The sequence below is a fragment of the Panulirus ornatus genome, chromosome 1 (assembly GCF_036320965.1).
Source record: "Panulirus ornatus isolate Po-2019 chromosome 1, ASM3632096v1, whole genome shotgun sequence".
Taxonomy (NCBI): Eukaryota; Metazoa; Arthropoda; class Malacostraca; order Decapoda; family Palinuridae; genus Panulirus; species Panulirus ornatus.
The window spans coordinates 13,104,883-13,124,750 of NC_092224.1; the positions used below are offsets into that span (position 1 = coordinate 13,104,883).

General features: G+C 40.4%; 1 protein-coding gene across 4 annotated transcripts in view; it reads left to right on the forward strand.

Moving 5' to 3' along the window:
• fab1 (fab1 kinase) overlaps positions 1–19,868 on the forward strand; it is a 1,098,541-nt gene that overhangs the window by 899,699 nt on the left and 178,974 nt on the right. For all 4 annotated transcript variants that reach the window (XM_071675364.1, XM_071675510.1, XM_071675419.1 and 1 more), the window contains exons 23-24: positions 4,104–4,245; positions 8,877–8,959. In XM_071675364.1, coding sequence (XP_071531465.1) covers positions 4,104–4,245; positions 8,877–8,959 — 225 coding nt within the window. The remainder of the gene's footprint in view (positions 1–4,103; positions 4,246–8,876; positions 8,960–19,868) is intronic.

Consider the following 19,868-nt stretch of genomic DNA (forward strand, 5'->3'; position numbering starts at 1 on the left):
CAAGAGATGTTACTCAGTTTTTTAATAGTTTTCAGTTGAAATGCTGTTATATTACATTGATATTCTATTATACTGTGCTTGATATAATACATTCATGGAAATGTGATATTCTTGCTAAAATGATGTACACATTACAGTGGAAAGTGGGATTAAATCGTGTTGAAAACAATTGACTTTCACTGTCTTTTCTTGTTTAAAAGATTTACTGTAATAGCTTTCCGAATTATTTTCATTTGAAAAACTGTTGTATTACTGTAATATTCTATTCTGATTGACTTGAATAAATATTTGCCTCAATAATAAATGGTAAACAATTTACCTTTGGCACTTGGTGCTTCAGGCTCAGTGAACTTCAGTTTATAGGACATATTATGTTTTTTTAGTAAGAATTTTCTGAAATGAGTTATATATGCCATAAAGTATGGTGCTTCATAACCCTAATTTGTTGATCCATTGACTACAAAAACTTGGGTTGACATATACACAAGGCATATGAATTAATGACTTTTTAGCCAAAAATCAAGGGTCAACCTATACACAAGGTAGACTTATAGACAAGTATATATGGTATTATAGTGCTTCAGAGATAACAATGCTGTCTTTATTTTTTTTATTATTATTATTATTATTATACCTTGTCGCTGTCCCCCGCATTAGCGAGATAGCACAAGGAAACAGACAAAAAAATGGCCCAACCCACCCACATACACATGTATATACATACACATCCACACACGCCCATCCCATTTTAGAAAGTTAATACAAGGAGGGGAGGATTTCTGGCCCCCCGCTCCCGTCCCCTCTAGTCGCTTTCTACGACACGCGAGGAATACATGGGAAGTATTCTTTCACCCCTATCCCCAGGGATAATATACATAATATTTCTCACATACATTCTTCAAAGCAAACACCTGATCTACACATCCTCTACCACTTCTGAAACCACACTGCTCTTCCCCAATCTGATGCTCTGTACATGCCTTCCCATCTCAATCAATACCCTCCCATATAATTTGTTGAGTATTCCTGGTAAATTATATGGGAGGGTATTGATTGAGAGGGGAAGGCATGTACAGAGCATCAGATTGGGGAAGAGCAGTGTGGTTTCAGAAGTGGTAGAGGATGTGTAGATCAGGTGTTTGCTTTGAAGAATGTATGTGAGAAATACTTAGAAAAGCAAATGGATTTGTATGTAGCATTTATGGATCTGGAGAAGGCATATGATAGAGTTGATAGAGATGCTCTGTGGAAGGTATTAAGAATATATGGTGTGGGAGGAAAGTTGTTAGAAGCAGTGAAAAGTTTTTATCGAGGATGTAAGGCATGTGTACGTGTAGGAAGAGAGGAAAGTGATTGGTTCTCAGTGAATGTAGGTTTGCGGCAGGGGTGTGTGATGTCTCCATGGTTGTTTGATTTGTTTATGGATGGGGTTGTTAGGGAGGTAAATGCAAGAGTTTTGGAAAGAGGGGCAAGTATGAAGTCAGTTGGGGATGAGAGAGCTTGGGAAGTGAGTCAGTTGTTGTTCGCTGATGATACAGCGCTGGTGGCTGATTCATGTGAGAAACTGCAGAAGCTGGTGACTGAGTTTGGAAAAGTGTGTGGAAGAAGAAAGTTAAGAGTAAATGTGAATAAGAGCAAGGTTATTAGGTACAGTAGGGTTGAGGGTCAAGTCAATTGGGAGGTGAGTTTGAATGGAGAAAAACTGGAGGAAGTGAAGTGTTTTAGATATCTGGGAGTGGATCTGGCAGCGGATGGAACCATGGAAGCGGAAGTGGATCATAGGGTGGGGGAGGGGGCGAAAATTCTGGGGGCCTTGAAGAATGTGTGGAAGTCGAGAACATTATCTCGGAAAGCAAAAATAGGTATGTTTGAAGGAATAGTGGTTCCAACAATGTTGTATGGTTGCGAGGCGTGGGCTATGGATAGAGTTGTGCGCAGGAGGATGGATGTGCTGGAAATGAGATGTTTGAGGACAATGTGTGGTGTGAGGTGGTTTGATCGAGTGAGTAACGTAAGGGTAAGAGAGATGTGTGGAAATAAAAAGAGCGTGGTTGAGAGAGCAGAAGAGGGTGTTTTGAAGTGGTTTGGGCACATGGAGAGAATGAGTGAGGAAAGATTGACCAAGAGGATATATGTGTCGGAGGTGGAGGGAACGAGGAGAAGAGGGAGACCAAATTGGAGGTGGAAAGATGGAGTGAAAAAGATTTTGTGTGATCGGGGCCTGAACATGCAGGAGGGTGAAAGGAGGGCAAGGAATAGAGTGAATTGGAGCGATGTGGTATACCGGGGTTGACGTGCTGTTAGTGGATTGAATCAAGGCATGTGAAGCGTCTGGGGTAAACCATGGAAAGCTGTGTAGGTATGTATATTTGCGTGTGTGGACGTATGTATATACATGTGTATGGGGGGGAGGGTTGGGCCATTTCTTTCGTCTGTTTCCTTGCGCTACCTCGCAAACGCGGGAGACAGCGACAAAGTATAATAAAAAATAAAAAAAAAAAAATAATCCACACACGCACATATACATACCTATATATCTCGATGTATACATACATATACACACACAGACATATATACACATGGACATAATTCATACTATCTGCCCTTATTCATTCCCGTCGCCACCCCGCCACACATGAAATGACAACCCCCTCCCTCCCAGCATGTGCGTGAGGTAGCGCTAGGAAAAGACAACAAAGGCCACATTCGTTCACACTCAGTCTCTAGCTGTCATGTATAATGCACCGAAACCACAGCTCCCTTTCCACATCCAGGCCCCACAAAACTTTCCATGGTTTACCTCAGACGCTTCACATGCCCTGGTTCAATCCATTGACAGCACGTCGACCCTGGTATACCACATCGCTCCAATTCACTCCATTCCTTGCATGCCTTTCACCCTCCTGCATGTTCAGGCCCTGATCACTCAGAATCTTTTTCACTCCATCTTTCCACCTCCAATTTGGTCTCCCACTTCTCCTCATTCCCTCCAGCCCCTGACACATATATCCTCTTTTTCAATCTTTCCTCACTCATTCTCTCCATGTGACCAAACCATTTCCAAACACCCTCTTGTGCTCTCTCAACCACACTCTTTTTATTACCACACGTCTCTCTTACCCTTTCATTACTCACTGGAAATGAGATGTTTGAGGACAATATGTGGTGTGAGGCAGTTTGATGAAGTAAGTAATGAAAGGGTAAGAGAGATGTGTGGTAATAAAAAGAGTGTGGTTGAGAGAGCAGAGGATGGTGTTTTGAAATGGGCTGTAAAGGAAAATTTAGTGAGGCATTTATAGGCTAATACTTGTAGTGGTATCCCAAGTATTGTTTTAGACACTACAGCCAATATATTTTTCATGCTCTGTGGAGATGTCAAGGATGCCAGTACAAAACTATGCTTGAAGGATAAACTTAGGAAATTTTTTTTAAGAATTTTTAGGAATACCCCACACATAGAGTGTATCTTGGATATAAGGACTCATGCAGTGAAATGGTTAGAAAGTAATGGAAAGAAAAGATTTGTGTATATTTTTCTAAAGATTTTTATTCTATTGGAAAAGTCTGGTCTGAATCCTCATGTATTACCCTACATTTTCTGCCACTGAAGTACAATTTAAGGAAAAACAGAATAAATTCCTTGTGTCATTGAAGTTTTGCAACATCACCTTGATCATCAGTTCATTACACAGGGAAGAAGGGATTAAGTGATCATATTTGATAGGATATGGGCACTCATATACAGTGCATGTGTAGAGGTTTTAGAACTGAGAATATGAATTTGTAAGTGTGGATCAGACTTATTTGTAGGAAAGTGCATTCACATACTTCTGACTTAAACCAAAATTTTTTTTTATAAGAAAACAAAGTGATCAGAGGCATAACCAGCATGTGTTGCTAAGTTTGAGTGACAAGATATGAAGATAGCATAGTTATGAAACATATGCCATGCTGTCATTACACAGACTACTTTGAAATATTGATTGCTTGAAGGCTTTTACAAGGGTGACTTTATTTATTTTCAAGATTCAAAGTATTTAGTTGTAATGCAAGTGCATGCAGAACAGCCTTAATTTGCACCTGACAGCAAATGTCTATTGCAGAAATGTACAGTGCACAGTCCCATAAGCAGGGTGGAGACACTGCATCAGTAGCTTCCTCTGCAGCCTTGACTGGTCTCTCAACTGATTCCCTAAGCTTCTCAGCCTCCTTCAGTGAACTACCAGGTCAAGAACCTTCAAAAATGTAAGTTCTTGAAATATTTGTAGAGCATATTGCTGTAATGTGTTTTTAGTTGATCAGCAAATCATAAAAATGTTTCATAAATGTAAGTTGGTGTATGGGTGGAAGTGCTAAAACATTTGAAGACAAGAGATAAAAATCGTTTCATAGATGTAAGATGATGATGATGGGATTAAAGCAACAACATGTATGCAAGTAAGAATAGGGATAATGTAGCAATAGAAAAATCAACTTTAAACTTTTGATCTATCTATTCATATCTCTAATTCCTGTTTCCAGTTGGAACTCCCTCAAAAGGGTGGCCATACAAAAGAATCTCCATAGCTAGTGAACTCCATTGCTGCTTCTTGACTTTTGAAAGTCAAAGGAAATTGTTCACATATTCACTCAGGGAATAGATGAGCAGTATTCTTTAGGGAAGCAGTGATGGCTTGTGCAAAAGATGCTTGTGGCATGAAAAGCATGGGGATGGGCAGATTAGAAAGGGTAGTGAGGGTGGGATGAAGTAAGATTATTAGTGAAAGAGAAGAGAGAAGCATTTGGACGAGTTTTGCAGAGAAATAATGCAGATGAGTGGGAGATGTATAAAAGAAAGAGGCAGGAAGTCATGAGAAAGGTACAAGAGGTGAAAAAGAGGGCAAATGAGAGTTGGGGTGAGAGAGTATCATTAACTTTTTGGGAGAATAAAAAGATGTTTTGGAAGGAGGTAATTAAAGTGTGTAAGACAAGAGAGCAAATGGGAACATCAGTGAAGGGCGTTAATGGGGAGGTGATAACAAGTAGTGGTGATGTGAGAAGGAGATGGAGTGAGTATTTTGAAGGTTTGTTGAATGTGTTTGATGATAGAGTGGCAGATATAGGGTGTTTTGGTCGAGGTGGTGTGCAAAGTGAGAGGGTTAGGGAAAATGATTTGGTAAACAGAGAAGAGGTAGTAAAAGCTTTGCAGAAGATGAAAGCTGGCAAGGCAGCGGGTTTGGATGGTATTACAGTGAAATTTATTAAAAAAGGGGGGTGACTGTGTTGTTGACTGGTTGGTAAGGTTATTTAATGTATGTATGACTCATGGTGAGGTTCCTGAGGATTGGTGGAATGCATGCATAGTGCCATTGTACAAAGGCGAAGGGGATAAAGGTGAGTGCTCAAATTACAGAGGTATACGTTTGTTGAGAATTCCTGGGAAATTATGTGGGAGGGTATTGATTGAGAGTGTGAATGCATGTACAGAGCATCAGATTGGGGTAGAGCAGTGTGGTTTCAGAAGTGGTAGAGGATGTGTGGATCAGGTGTTTGCTTTGAAGAATGTATGTGAGAAATACTTGAAATACTTGATTGAGTAAGTAGTGAAATGGTAAGAGAGATTTGTGATAACAAAAAGAGTGTGATTGAGAGAGCAGAAGAGGCTGTATTGAAATGGTTTAGTCGCATGGAGAGAATGGATGAGGAAAGATTGACAAAGAGGATATATATGTTTCAGTGGTGGTGGGAAAGAGAAGTGGGAGACCAAGTTGGAGGTGGAAGGATGAAGTGAAAAAGATTTTGAGCGATCGGGGCCTGAACAAACTGGAGGGTGAAAGGCATGCAAGGAATAGAGTGTTTCGGAACGATGTGATATACCAGGGTCGACGTGCTGTCAGTGGATTGAACCAGGGCATGTGATGTGTTTTGGGTAAACCATGGAAAGTTTTGTGGGGCCTGGATGTGGAAAGGGAGCTGTGGTTTTGGTGCATTACTCATGACAGCTAGATACTGAGTGTGAACGAATGTGGCCTTTGTTGTATTTTCCTAGCACTACCTCGCCTGCGCGCGAGGGGAGGGGGGTGGTGTATTGTGTGGTGGGGTGGTGATGGGAATGGATGAAGGCAGCAAGTATGAATATGTACATATGTATATATGTATATGTCTATGTATGTGTATGTATACATTGAAATGTATTGGTATGTTTTTGTTTGTGTGTGGGTGTTTATGTATATGCATGTGTATGTGGGTGGCTTGGGCCATTTTTTCATCTGTTTCTTCGCACAACCTTGCTAACACAGGAGACAGCAACTAAGTATAATAAACAAATATGAATAAGAATAATAAGTAAATATATATTTCAGGTTTGAATTCCAGAGAGAACGCAGCTTATTGCAGACAACAATTGCAGTATAAACTTGAGTTTCTGAAGTATGGCTTCGCTGAGCTGAAAGAGAGCTCGAGCAATGTCCATCATCAGTGTGTCAAGTGTCTACAACTCCTCGCCAATGAATCTGTGAAGGAAGACAGACTAAAAGGTCATTTGTGTTCTGTTCCTCCAAACTTTGTTGAAAAGCCTCTAGGTTATTGGATGGATAAAGAAGAACATGTAAAACAAAGTCAGATTGATGTTCTGCTTTGGTTTTGGAGAAAGCTTGCTTGGTGTCCTTTGAAGTGGCATGACGTATTGCAGGATGCAGAAAGCCTCATAACATTGGAGAGATGCTGGTAAAACCAACAGCAGTAGCTTCAGTGAAAACTGCTTGTGGAGCAGATTTTGCTAAAAATGTTGAATTGGTGCCACTTTCTAACAACGACATCAGACATTGAATTGATCTCATGGCATTAGATAATTTGGTTACTCTAATTGTGGCAATGAAAAAAGCAGGAAAATTTTTGTTGCAGATAGATGACTATGTGGACATTGCAGATGAATCTAAACTCTTGGTTTTTGTTAGGTATAAAGGAGATGATGGAATTCTGAGGGAATTTCTGTTCTATTGAGTCTTGTCAACCACCTCCACTGGAGACATCTTTGTTATAGGAGACATTTTTTTCAAGAAACACAACTTAGACTGGTTGAATTGTTTGGCTTTGTGTACTGATCGAGCTTTATCTATGATGGGATGTTGTGTAGGTCTGTCACTAGAAGTATAGGAGAAAACCCTGATATCATAATAATTCACTGTTTCTTACATCGAGAAAACTGAGCCTATCAATATCTCCAGCTGGAACTCCATGTGTTCTGAATGATGTTATCCAAATTGTGAATTCTATCAAGGCCAGAGCTTTGAACTTATGCATTTTCCATAAAATGTGTGAAGAGATGGGATCACATCACCTGGACTTACTTTTCCACTCTGGTATCTGCTGGCTGTCTTGAGGGTGCATTCTTGGATGGGTTATTGAACTAAAAACTGAAATATAAGATTTCTCCAAGAGGAGAAGCATAAGCTGGCTGACTGCTTCAGAGATCCTGCTTGAGTGGCAAAGCTAGCTTATTTAGTTGACATCTTCAGACACCTGAATGAATTGAAGTTTGACATGTAAGGCCAAAATCAAACTACGATGGACATTAGGGAAAAATTGCCTCATTCAAGAAAAACTTGCATTTTGGAGAGATAGAAAGCAGTGGATAAATAGCTGCTTTTTGAGAACTGAGTGCAGTGCTCAAAAATTTGTTAGAAATAGCCCTTGCTGACATTAAAGTGGTTTTTCAAGATCATTTGAGGAAGCTTCAAGAGGAAATGGACAGATATTTGCCTGAAAATGTTGACCTACATCAACATAGCTGGGGAAGGAATGTGTTTGGTGTGAACATCTGAAATTGGAGAAGATATCCCTGGTTTTCAAGAAGAACTTATAGATCTCCAGGAAAATTAGATGCAGAAGCAACATTTTGAAAGTCTCTTGTACTCAGAATTTTGGGTATAACTCATGGATAAGCCTATTCTGACTCATGAAGCTGAAAAGGTTCTCCTCCCTCTTCCAACCATATACCTCTGTGAACAAGGATTTTCAGCTCTTTTGATGATAAGGACTAAAGCAAAGAACTGTTTGAATCCTCAGCATGACTTACACTGTGCTCTATCAACATAAAGCCAAATCTGGAAGAATTCACTCATAATATGAGGGAACATCATGGTAGCCACTAAATCACCAAATGTTTTCATTCTTTGGAATTTTTTGCAGTGAAGTGTATTTGAAGAAAGAAATGATCAAATTCCTGTAATTTGTGTGATCATAGAAAAGAATCGTTATAGTTACCACAGTTTTTTTTTTTTGCTAAATTTATAGCTAAGAATCAATAATCAGAAGGGCTCACTTATGAAGCAGCATCATAGTTGCCAGTCAAAAGTCTGTTTTTCTTTGCTTGCCTAATTTTGCAATAATTTACATTTGCATGAAGTTGTGCCTTTCATTTTGTTTGATCAGCACAAGAAATACTGAAATTTATTGATAATTGAATTAATGTAAAATTCAGTAAAATTGATTGGGTAAAACTAAATGAAGAAACACTAAAACTGTTTCCACCCAGATGGTCACCAGGCAAAAAAATTCTGTGTTCAGGGTCATGTCCAAAAAAGTTTGGCAAATACTGGACTAAGGTGTGCTATATCTGGTGGTAGTGACTTGCGGGAATTGCAGTGAAAGACCAGATTTCTTTAGTGATGCAACTTTGAATCTTAAGCAGTTCTTTGATAACTGTAGGCTTTTCCCAAATTTTGGGAATCTTTTTCAGTCAGCAGAAACATGCCTATTTATTTCATAAAATCACTGTAATAAGTAGTTTATATTTCTCAGAGAAACAAGCCTCTCATTCTTCCAAGCTTACCAGGGTTGTCTTTCATCAGTTCATCTGATGCTGAGGATGATATTAATGAAGTTTTTTTTTTCAGTGTGTCAAATGATACTGGTGAGGATGTAGCAGATGAAGGACTAGTAGTTAGTGATGAGTCATCTCCTGTCCCTCAGTCAAATGGTAAGTGCTATCTCTTGCTTCTATGCATAATAGGATCCACTTATTATGTTATGCACATCTTTGAGTTAATTACTACACCTTTCTGTGTATACTATATTGCTGGCCCTCAAATTTCAAATCAGGGAAAGACATTGGAAGAGTTGATAGGGAGGTACATATGAATCTCAAACTCTTTAGTCCCAGATGTCACTCTTCATTATTTTTTTTTTTTTTTTTTATACTTTGTCGCTGTCTCCCGCGTTTGCGAGGTAGCGCAAGGAAACAGACGAAAGAAATGGCCCAACCCCCCCCCCATACACATGTATATACATACGTCCACACACGCAAATATACATACCTACACAGCTTTCCATGGCTTACCCCAGACGCTTCACATGCCTTGATTCAATCCACTGACAGCACGTCAACCCCGGTATACCACATCGCTCCAATTCACTCTATTCCTTGCCCTCCTTTCACCCTCCTGCATGTTCAGGCCCCGATCACACAAAATCTTTTTCACTCCATCTTTCCACCTCCAATTTGGTCTCCCTCTTCTCCTTGTTCCCTCCACCTCCGACACATATATCCTCTTGGTCAATCTTTCCTCACTCATCCTCTCCATGTGCCCAAACCACTTCAAAACACCCTCTTCTGCTCTCTCAACCATGCTCTTTTTATTTCCACACATCTCTCTTACCCTTACGTTACTCACTCGATCAAACCACCTCACACCACACATTGTCCTCAAACATCTCATTTCCAGCACATCCATCCTCCTGCGCACAACTCTATCCATAGCCCACGCCTCGCAACCATACAACATTGTTGGAACCACTATTCCTTCAAACATACCCATTTTTGCTTTCTGAGATAATGTTCTTGACTTCCACACATTCTTCAAGGCCCCCAGAATGTTCGCCCCCTCCCCCACCCTATGATCCACTTCCGCTTCCATGGTTCCATCCGCTGCCAGATCCACTCCCAGATATCTAAAACACTTCACTTCCTCCAGTTTTTCTCCATTCAAACTCACCTCCCAATTGACTTGACCCTCAACCCTACTGTACCTAATAACCTTGCTCTTATTCACATTTACTCTTAACTTTCTTCTTCCACACACTTTACCAAACTCAGTCACCAGCTTCTGCAGTTTCTCACATGAATCAGCCACCAGCGCTGTATCATCAGCGAACAACAACTGACTCACTTCCCAAGCTCTCTCATCCCCAACAGACTTCATACTTGCCCCTCTTTCCAAAACTCTTGCATTCACCTCCCTAACAACCCCATCCATAAACAAATTAAACAACCATGGAGACATCACACACCCCTGCCGCAAACCTACATTCACTGAGAACCAATCACTTTCCTCTCTTCCTACACGTACACATGCCTTACATCCTCGATAAAAACTTTTCACTGCTTCTAACAACTTTCCTCCCACACCATATATTCTTAATACCTTCCACAGAGCATCTCTATCAACTCTATCATATGCCTTCATTATTTATTTTATTTATTATTTATTTTATTATACTTTGTCGCTGTCTCCCGCGTTTGCGAGGTAGCGCAAGGAAACAGACGAAAGAAATGGCCCAACCCCCCCCCCATACACATGTATATACCTACGTCCACACACGCAAATATACATACCTACACAGCTTTCCATGGTTTACCCCAGACGCTTCACATGCCCTGCTTCAATCCACTGACAGCACGTCAACCCCGGTATACCACATCGCTCCAATTCACTCTATTCCTTGCCCTCCTTTCACCCTCCTGCATGTTCAGGCCCCGATCACACAAAATCTTTTTCACTCCATCTTTCCACCTCCAATTTGGTCTCCCTCTTCTTGTTCCCTCCACCTCCGACACATATATCCTCTTGGTCAATCTTTCCTCACTCATCCTCTCCATGTGCCCAAACCACTTCAAAACACCCTCTTCTGCTCTCTCAACCACGCTCTTTTTATTTCCACACATCTCTCTTACCCTTACGTTACTCACTCGATCAAACCACCTCACACCACACATTGTCCTCAAACATCTCATTTCCAGCACATCCATCCTCCTGCGCACAACTCTATCCATAGCCCACGCCTCGCAACCATACAACATTGTTGGAACCACTATTCCTTCAAACATACCCATTTTTGCTTTCCGAGATAATGTTCTCGACTTCCACACATTCTTCAAGGCCCCCAGAATGTTCGCCCCCTCCCCCACCCTATGATCCACTTCCGCTTCCATGGTTCCATCCGCTGCCAGATCCACTCCCAGATATCTAAAACACTTCACTTCCTCCAGTTTTTCTCCATTCAAACTCACCTCCCAATTGACTTGACCCTCAACCCTACTGTACCTAATAACCTTGCTCTTATTCACATTCACTCTTAACTTTCTTCTTCCACACACTTTTCCAAACTCAGTCACCAGCTTCTGCAGTTTCTCACATGAATCAGCCACCAGCGCTGTATCATCAGTGAACAACAACTGACTCACTTCCCAAGCTCTCTCATCCCCAACAGACTTCATACTTGCCCCTCTTTCCAAAACTCTTGCATTTACCTCCCTAACAACCCCATCCATAAACAAATTAAACAACCATGGAGACATGGAGTGGGAGAGGAATGGGATGTATTTAGGGAATCAGTGATGGATTGCGCAAAAGATGCTTGTGGCATGAGAAGAGTGGGAGGTGGGTTGATTAGAAAGGGTAGTGAGTGATGGGATGAAGAAGTAAGAGTATTAGTGAAAGAGAAGAGAGAGGCATTTGGACGATTTTTGCAGGGAAAAAATGCAATTGAGTGGGAGATGTATAAAAGAAAGAGACAGGAGGTCAAGAGAAAGGTGCAAGAGGTGAAAAAAAGGGCAAATGAGAGTTGGGGTGAGAGAGTACCATTAAATGTTAGGGAGAATAAAAAGATGTTCTGGAAGGAGGTAAATAAAGTGCGTAAGACAAGGGAGCAAATGGGAACTTCGGTGAAGGGCGCAAGTGGGGAGGTGATAACAAGTAGTGGTGATGTGAGAAGGAGATGGAGTGAGTATTTTGAAGGTTTGTTGAATGTGTTTGATGATAGAGTAGCAGATATAGGGTGTTTTGGTCGAGGTGGTGTGCAAAGTGAGAGGGTTAGGGAAAATGATTTGGTAAACAGAGAAGAGGTAGTGAAAGCTTTGCGGAAGATGAAAGCCGGCAAGGCAGCAGGTTTGGATGGTATTGCAGTGGAATTTATTAAAAGAGGGGGTGACTGTATTGTTGACTGGTTGGTAAGGTTATTTAATGTATGTATGACTCATGGTGAGGTGCCTGAGGATTGGTGGAATGCGTGCATAGTGCCATTGTACAAAGGCAAAGGGGATAAGAGTGAGTGCTCAAATTACAGAGGTATAAGTTTGTTGAGTATTCCTGGTAAATTATATGGGAGGGTATTGATTGAGAGGGTGAAGGCATGTACAGAGGATCAGATTGGGGAAGAGCAGTGTGGTTTCAGAAGTGGTAGAGGATGTGTGGATCAGGTGTTTGCTTTGAAGAATGTATGTGAGAAATACTTAGAAAAGCAAATGGATTTGTATGTAGCATTTATGGATCTGGAGAAGGCATATGATAGAGTTGATAGAGATGCTCTGTGGAAGGTATTAAGAATATATGGTGTGGGAGGAAAGTTGTTAGAAGCAGTGAAAAGTTTTTATCGAGGATGTAAGGCATGTGTACGTGTAGGAAGAGAGGAAAGTGATTGGTTCTCAGTGAATGTAGGTCACTCTTCATACTCTTACATTTATTTGATTCTTTTGGTGGTTAACACTGAATTTTCTTAATTTATTTTGAGAGCAAAGATAAGGAAAATATATGGGAATTAATGGATTATGTACTAAGTGATAGGCATGCAAAAGAGAGATTCTTGGAAGTGAATGTACTCAGAAGGGTAACTGGTGGAATTTCTGATTATTTCATGGTGATAGCAAGGGTGAGGGTTTGTAGAACCTTACAGAAAAATGGAATTAGCATGGATGGGATGAGGGTGGTGAAAGTGAGTGACCCTAGAAAAGGGCTTGTGTAAAGAGATACTGGAATAGACTAAGTGTAGAATGTTAAAATGTGAGAGTAAATGAAGCTATGGGGATGGGTGAGGAATGGGAGGTATTTAGGGAAGCGGTGCTGACATATACAAGAGAAGTGTGTTATGTGGCATACCAAAAGGTGAGAAATGGGTATATGAGAAAGTGTAATAAGTTTTGGGATGAGGAAGTTAAGTTCCTAGTTAAAGAGAAAAGAGAGGTTTGCAGGCATTACTTGCAAGGGAGAAATGCAAGTTACGGAGAGATGTACAATAAATAGCAACAAGGTTAAGAGAAAGATGCATGGGCAGAAAAAGAGAGCAAATGAGAGTTTATATGAGGGAATATCAGCACACTTTAGGGAAAATTAGAATATGTTTTGGAAGGTGATTTATATAATGAGAAAAACAAATAAATGGGAGCCTTGTAGAAGAGAGCAAATGTGGATGTGATAAAATGCAGAGATATGGAGATGGAGTGAGTACTTTGAAGGACTGTGAAATGTGTTTGATGGGGTTACAGATGGATATTTGGGTTGGGGATTTATGCGAAGTGTGAGAGTCATGGCAAGTGGATTGGTGAAAAAAAAGATGGTGAAAGCCTTGTATGAGATGAATTGTGGTAAAGTTACCAGAGTGAATGGAATTGTGGTTGAATTTTTTAAGAAAGGAGGTGACTATTGCTGATTGGTTAGTTAGGATTTATGATATATGTGTGGCTTATGGTGAGAAGCCCAAGGGTTGGCAGAATGCCTGTTTAGTGCCATTGTATAAGGGGAAGGGGTTACAAAAGTGAATACTCAAGTCACAATGGTATGAGTCTGTTGATTGTGTTTTCTATTGGAAGATTGATCATTGAGAAGGTAGTAACATGCACAGAGCTTCAGATTAGGGAGCAACAATATGGTGTTAGGAGTGGTGGAGGATGTTTAGATGATAATGATTGGGAGGGTAGTAGCATGCACAGAGCTTCTGATTGGGGAGCAACAATATGGTGTCAGGAGTGGTAGAGGATGTGTGGATGAGGGTTTTGCTTTGAAGAAAGTGTGTGTAAAATACTTAAGGAAACAGAGGGATTTGTATATGGCATTTACAGATGAGGATAGAATGTATGATAGTGTTGAAAGAGATACTTTATGGAAGTTCTAACAATTATGTGGTGTTGGGGTGCACCTACTGGAAGCATTAAAGAGTTCTTATCAAGAGAGTAAGGCATTTCTGCGAGTAAGTAGAGAGGAGAGTGAGTGGTTTCAGGTGAGGTTAGGTCTTTGGGATGGGTGTGTGATGTCACTGTGGCAGTTTGATTTGTTTATGGATGGGGTGGTAAGGGAGTTGATTGCAAAGGTCTTAGAGAGACGAGCATGTCTGCATTCTGTTGCAAGTGGGTGGGTCGGGGTGGGGGCATGAGAGTAGAATCAGTTGTTGTTTTCTGATGACTTGCTGCTGGTGGCAGAATTGAGTGGGAAGCTGCAGAAGCTGGTGTCTGAGTTTGGAAGAATGTGTGAAAGGAGAAAGTTGAGAGTAAATGTAAATGAAAGCAAGGTTATTAAGTTAGCATTAAAGTGAAGTTTGAATGGAGAGAACCTTGAGCAAATGGGATGTTTTAGATACCTGGGTGTGGACTTGCCAGTGAATGCAACAATGTTAGGTCAAGTGAGCCATAGGATGGTTGAGGGAGCCAAGGCCCTGAACACATTGAGGAATGCATGGAAAGAAAGGTCATTATTGGTATGGACAAAGATGAGTATGTTTGAAGGTATGGGAGATTCGGTGGTGTCATATGGATGCAAGGCATGGGTCCTAGATAAAATGGATATTAAAGAGGATGGAATTATTGAAAATTAAATATTTGAGAGCAAAAAGTGGGATAAGGAGGGTTGATCAAATAAGAAGTGATCGGTTAAGAGAGACAGGTGTGGCACTAAGGAGAATGTGTGAGAGAGTTGAAGACGGTGCGCTGAAATGGTTTGGACATATGGATTGGATGAGTAAGGAGAGGATGACACAATGGGCATACATGCCAAAAGAGGAGGGAATACAGAAGATAGGAGAACTAAGAAAGAGGTGAAGAGTGGAGTAAAAGGTGCTTTGTGGGATCAGTGCCTTAACATGCAGGAGGATGAGAGATGTGCAAGGGTTAGAGTGAATTGAAACAATGTGGTATAAACGAGCAACATGCTGCCATATGACTGAACCATGGCATGATATTGAAGATGTGTGCAGATATGCTATATGAACTTTTTGAAAAACTCTTCAAGATGATATTGAAGTGAGGCTGAGTGCCAAGGGAATGGAGAAGTGGGAACTTAAGAAGGGAAACTAGAAACTGGCAGTGAACTGCAGACTGGTTTCTCAGATAAGTGTGTTGTGTAAGGCTGAGGAAAAGATGATTAGAAAGCAATTGCATACCTCTCTACAGAGGAGAAATTACCTAAGTGAGAGACAGCATGGTTTTAGAGAAAGGAGGTCATGTGTAACAAAACTCTTTTATTTCCAACAAGAGAGTAACTCTATCTGAGACTGAAGGAAAGGCTGGGTGGATTGTTTTTACCTAGACTGCCAGGAAGCATTTAACACTTTACTGCATGGGAGGCTGATTAAGAAGCTGGACCAGTAAGAGGAAGTACAATCACATTAGGATGATATGGATGAAAGCATAATGTTCATCAGAATATAGTGTTTTTATGATGAATTTCAATCATACTAACATGCAGGAAATAAACACTTGTATATTAGAATTCCAAATAGATTGCCTATTGATTTTTTATTTGAATGATACAGACTCAGAAAATGCTTGACACTGTACTGCATAGGAGGTTGATTAAGAAGCAGGACCCAAAGAGAAAGTGCAGTGACTTTAGGATTATTTTTGATGAAAGCATAATATTCATCAAATTATAGTATTTTTTATGATGAATTTCAATAGAGCTGACATGCAGGAAATACATACTTTTGTATTAGAATTCTGAGTAGATTGCTTATTGATTTATTATTTGAATGGCTCATACTGATTGTTTGAGGCCAAAGTGATGCTCATTGGTACCTTTTGCTGACCATATCCTTTTGTTGGCCAGTCTTGCAACCACATCTGCTTTTTATCACTCTATTCCTTGATTAAGCATAAAATGCCAAGTATAGCATCAGTCTCTTCCATATCAAAGCTGAAAACCATACTGTTTGTATTGTTTCAATGAAGAAAAAAATCAGTAGCTTAATGGTTCTGCTCATGTGATTAAGAATGTAGACCAGTGCAATAGAAGGCTCTGTGACATATACAATGAAGGGATAAGATCATGGGCACCCCCAGTGGCCACGAGAGGAGCTGGATTGAAATGGATGTAGGTATGATTCAGCAGTAAATGTAATAAAGAGAAAGAGATCAGGGATGCACTGTGGAGGAGATACAGATGACAGTGCAGACAGTTAGCATATGAAAGTTATAAGAGTAGCAAGGAATGAGTAATGCAAGGTAAGGAGGAAGGAACAAAATGATGATGAAAAGAGTGTTGTGGACAAAGCAGAAGATAATCCAGAATTTTTTCAAAACGTCATCAGTAGCAAACTGTCCATTAAAGAGCAGCTAATCAGGCTAAGGGACTCAAAGGGAAGAATTCCTGATGGAATATAAGAAATTGAATCATACGTTTACCATGAAATTCCATTCTAACTATTAGTGGGAATCCTAATTCCATGACATCCCTGATTTTTCTCAGAAGCAGTAGAAATTCACAACTCTTGTATGTGTTTTATAAACTTACTTTGTTACTGTAATGATTACAGTAAAACCGTAATTCAAGACAAAAAAATTCAAAACAATGTATATTTTTTGGTTTCAGTTGGCAACCCTTGATTATCCAAAAGAATTGAAAAATTAAAAAGATACGCAAACATATTTGATATTGCATGCACTGCAGCAATTGGTGTACTCACTGCCTGGTGTTTTGTGGCCCTGGTGAATGTATACCATCTCCTGTGTGGTTTCTGGTACAGTGTTGTGTACTGGTCTTGCACATTTGTGTAATTTGTGGACAATGGCTACTTTCAAACATCATCAGCAATGGCCTGATAGCTCCACGAAGCCATCTACGTTTTGCATGAAGCACCAGAGGAATGCTTTAAGCCTGAAAAAGAAAATGGAGTTGTGCAAGAGGTTAGCTATGAGTGAGTCCAAGCACTTATGAAGGACTTCAGCGTTGGCATGACAACTATTGATATCAACAAGCTGCAGATAACTGAGACATCTAGTAGTGCTTATTTGCATACATGTGTTAATATTTTCTCTATGCAGAATATTTGCAAATAGGTAAGATATTTTGAAATACCCAGTCTTTGCTCTTTGCTGGATTACCATGTGCAATTTTGTTATTATGCGAGGAACCTGCTTTTACCAGTCCTTCTTTTTATATGATCAAAATTTGCTTCTGTGTGGGTATGTGTTGTAGAAAGTATGCCAAACCTTCAATAAAGGTTAGCAGGTGGAGTAAGCATTGGTCCTGCATGGAGAGTGCCAAGTTTCTGCCATTACGTCAGTCTTACAGTTATCACTATTGGGTGGAAATCTGTGCTACTTGTGGGATTTGGGTATACCTGGTAATGTGATTTTCATGCAGTTTACTGTGTTTATGTTTGTTTATATGGCATCTAGACATCCAGTAACATCTACTCCAGAACTAGCAATTAGATAGAAAAGAACCCCACTGACCTCAGAAATTAAGCTAAAAATCGTACAAATCGCTTATGCTGATGAGGGAGTGCCAGCACAGTAAAAAGTGTGCCAAAACTACAGTGAGGATTGATGGATGGAGTAAGCATATGTCCTGGGTGGAGAGTGCCACGTTCCCACAGCTGATCAGTCAGTTATCACCATTGTATGTGGAGCAGTGCTACTTGTGAGATTTAGGGGTACCTTCTAGTGTGAATTTCCTGCATCCTGCTGTGGTCTTGTTTGTTAGTTTGGCATCCAAATGTCCAGCAACATCTTGTACTCCAGAACCAGCAGTTAAATGGAAGAGAACGTCTCTAACCTTAGAAATGAAGTTAGAAATCTTAGAACATGGTGATACTGGTGAGAATGCAGAGAAATTTTGAAGTGCTGTGGTCCACTCTACTGCACTTTCTGCCCTGATAACCACAAGAGTAGAAATCCACTTTTGGAGAAGTTAGAAAAAAATGCTCACATTATACATACAACATGAGACAGAGAAGAAAAGCTGCCTTAGTAACCTTCAGCTAAGGTCTAAAGCTCTGATGATTTATGAGAGTTTATGTAAAGAAGGCAATGTAGCTGCGTCAAAGCCATTTCAAGTAAGTAAAGAATGGTTAGATAAATTTATTCGATGTCAGTAGTCCACTCCCACATATCTAAAATGCTTCACTTCCTCCAATTTTTCTCCATTCAAACTTATATCCCTGCTAACTTGCCCTTCAACCCTGCTGAACCTAATAACCTTGCTCTCATTCACATTAACTCTCAACTTTCTCCTTTCTCACACTTTTCCAAACTCAGTCACCAGCTTCTGCAGTTTCTCACTCAAATGAGCTACCTTTCTGTATCATTGGTGAACAACAATTGACTCACATCCCAGGCCCTCTCATCCCACAAACTGCATACTCATCCCTCTCTCCAAAACTCCTGCGTTTACCTCCCTTACCACCCCGTCCATTAACAAATTAAACAACCATGGTGACATCACACACCTCTGCCACAGACCAGCCTTCACTGGGAACCAGTCATTCTCCTCTCATCTTACTTGTACACATGCCTTACACCCTTGATAAAACCATCTCATTGCTTCTAGCAGCTTACCTCCCACGCCATTTATTCTAAATAATTTCCTCAAAGCATATCTATCAACCCTATCAAATACCTTCTCCAGATCCATAAATGCTACATACAAATCCATCTGTTTTTCTAAGTATTTCTCACATACATTCTTGAAAGCAAACACCTGACCCACACATTTCTGAAACCACACTACTCCTCCCAAATCTTATGCTCTGTACATGCCTTTACCCTTTCAGTCAGTACCCTCTCATACTGTTTTCCAGGTATTCTCAACAAGCTTATGCATTCTGCCAGTCCTCAGGCACTTCACCATGATCCATACATACATTGAATATCCTTACCAACCAGTCAACAACACAGTCACTTCCTTTCCTGATATATTCAATTGCATTACCTTCCACTCCCACTGCTTTACTGGATTTCATCTTCTGCAATGCTTTTGCTGCTTCTTCTCTCATCACAAAACCACTCTACATGACTCTCTCACTTAACTTGCCACCCTGCCCAAAACACCTTACATTTGCCACTCTATCATCAAACATATTCAGCAAACCTTCAAAATACTCAGTCCCTCTCCTCCTCACTCCATTACTACTTATCACTTTCTCCCTTACCCTTTTCACTGATGTTCACATTTGTTCTCTTGTCTTTTGCACATTATTTACCTTCTTCCAAAACATTTTTTTATTCTCCCTAAAGTTTAATGATATTCTCACCCCCAACTCTCTCTTGCCCTCTTTTTCAACCCTTGCACTTTCCTCTTGGCCTTCTCTTATACGTTTCCTAGTCATTTGCACTCTTTCCTTGTAAGTACTGTCTAACAGCCTCTCTTTTCTTTTTTTTTCACGAGCAACTTTACTTCTTCATCCCATCACTCACACCCTTTCTGATCTACCTACCCACCCTTCTCATGCCACATGCATCTCTTTCACATGCCATCACTACTTCCCTAAATGCATCCCATTCCTCACCCACTTCCCCCACTTCATTTGCTCTCACCTTTTGCCATTCTACACTCAATCTCTCCTGATATTTCTTCACACAAGTCTCTTTTCTAAGCTCTCTTACTCTCACCACTCTCTTCTCC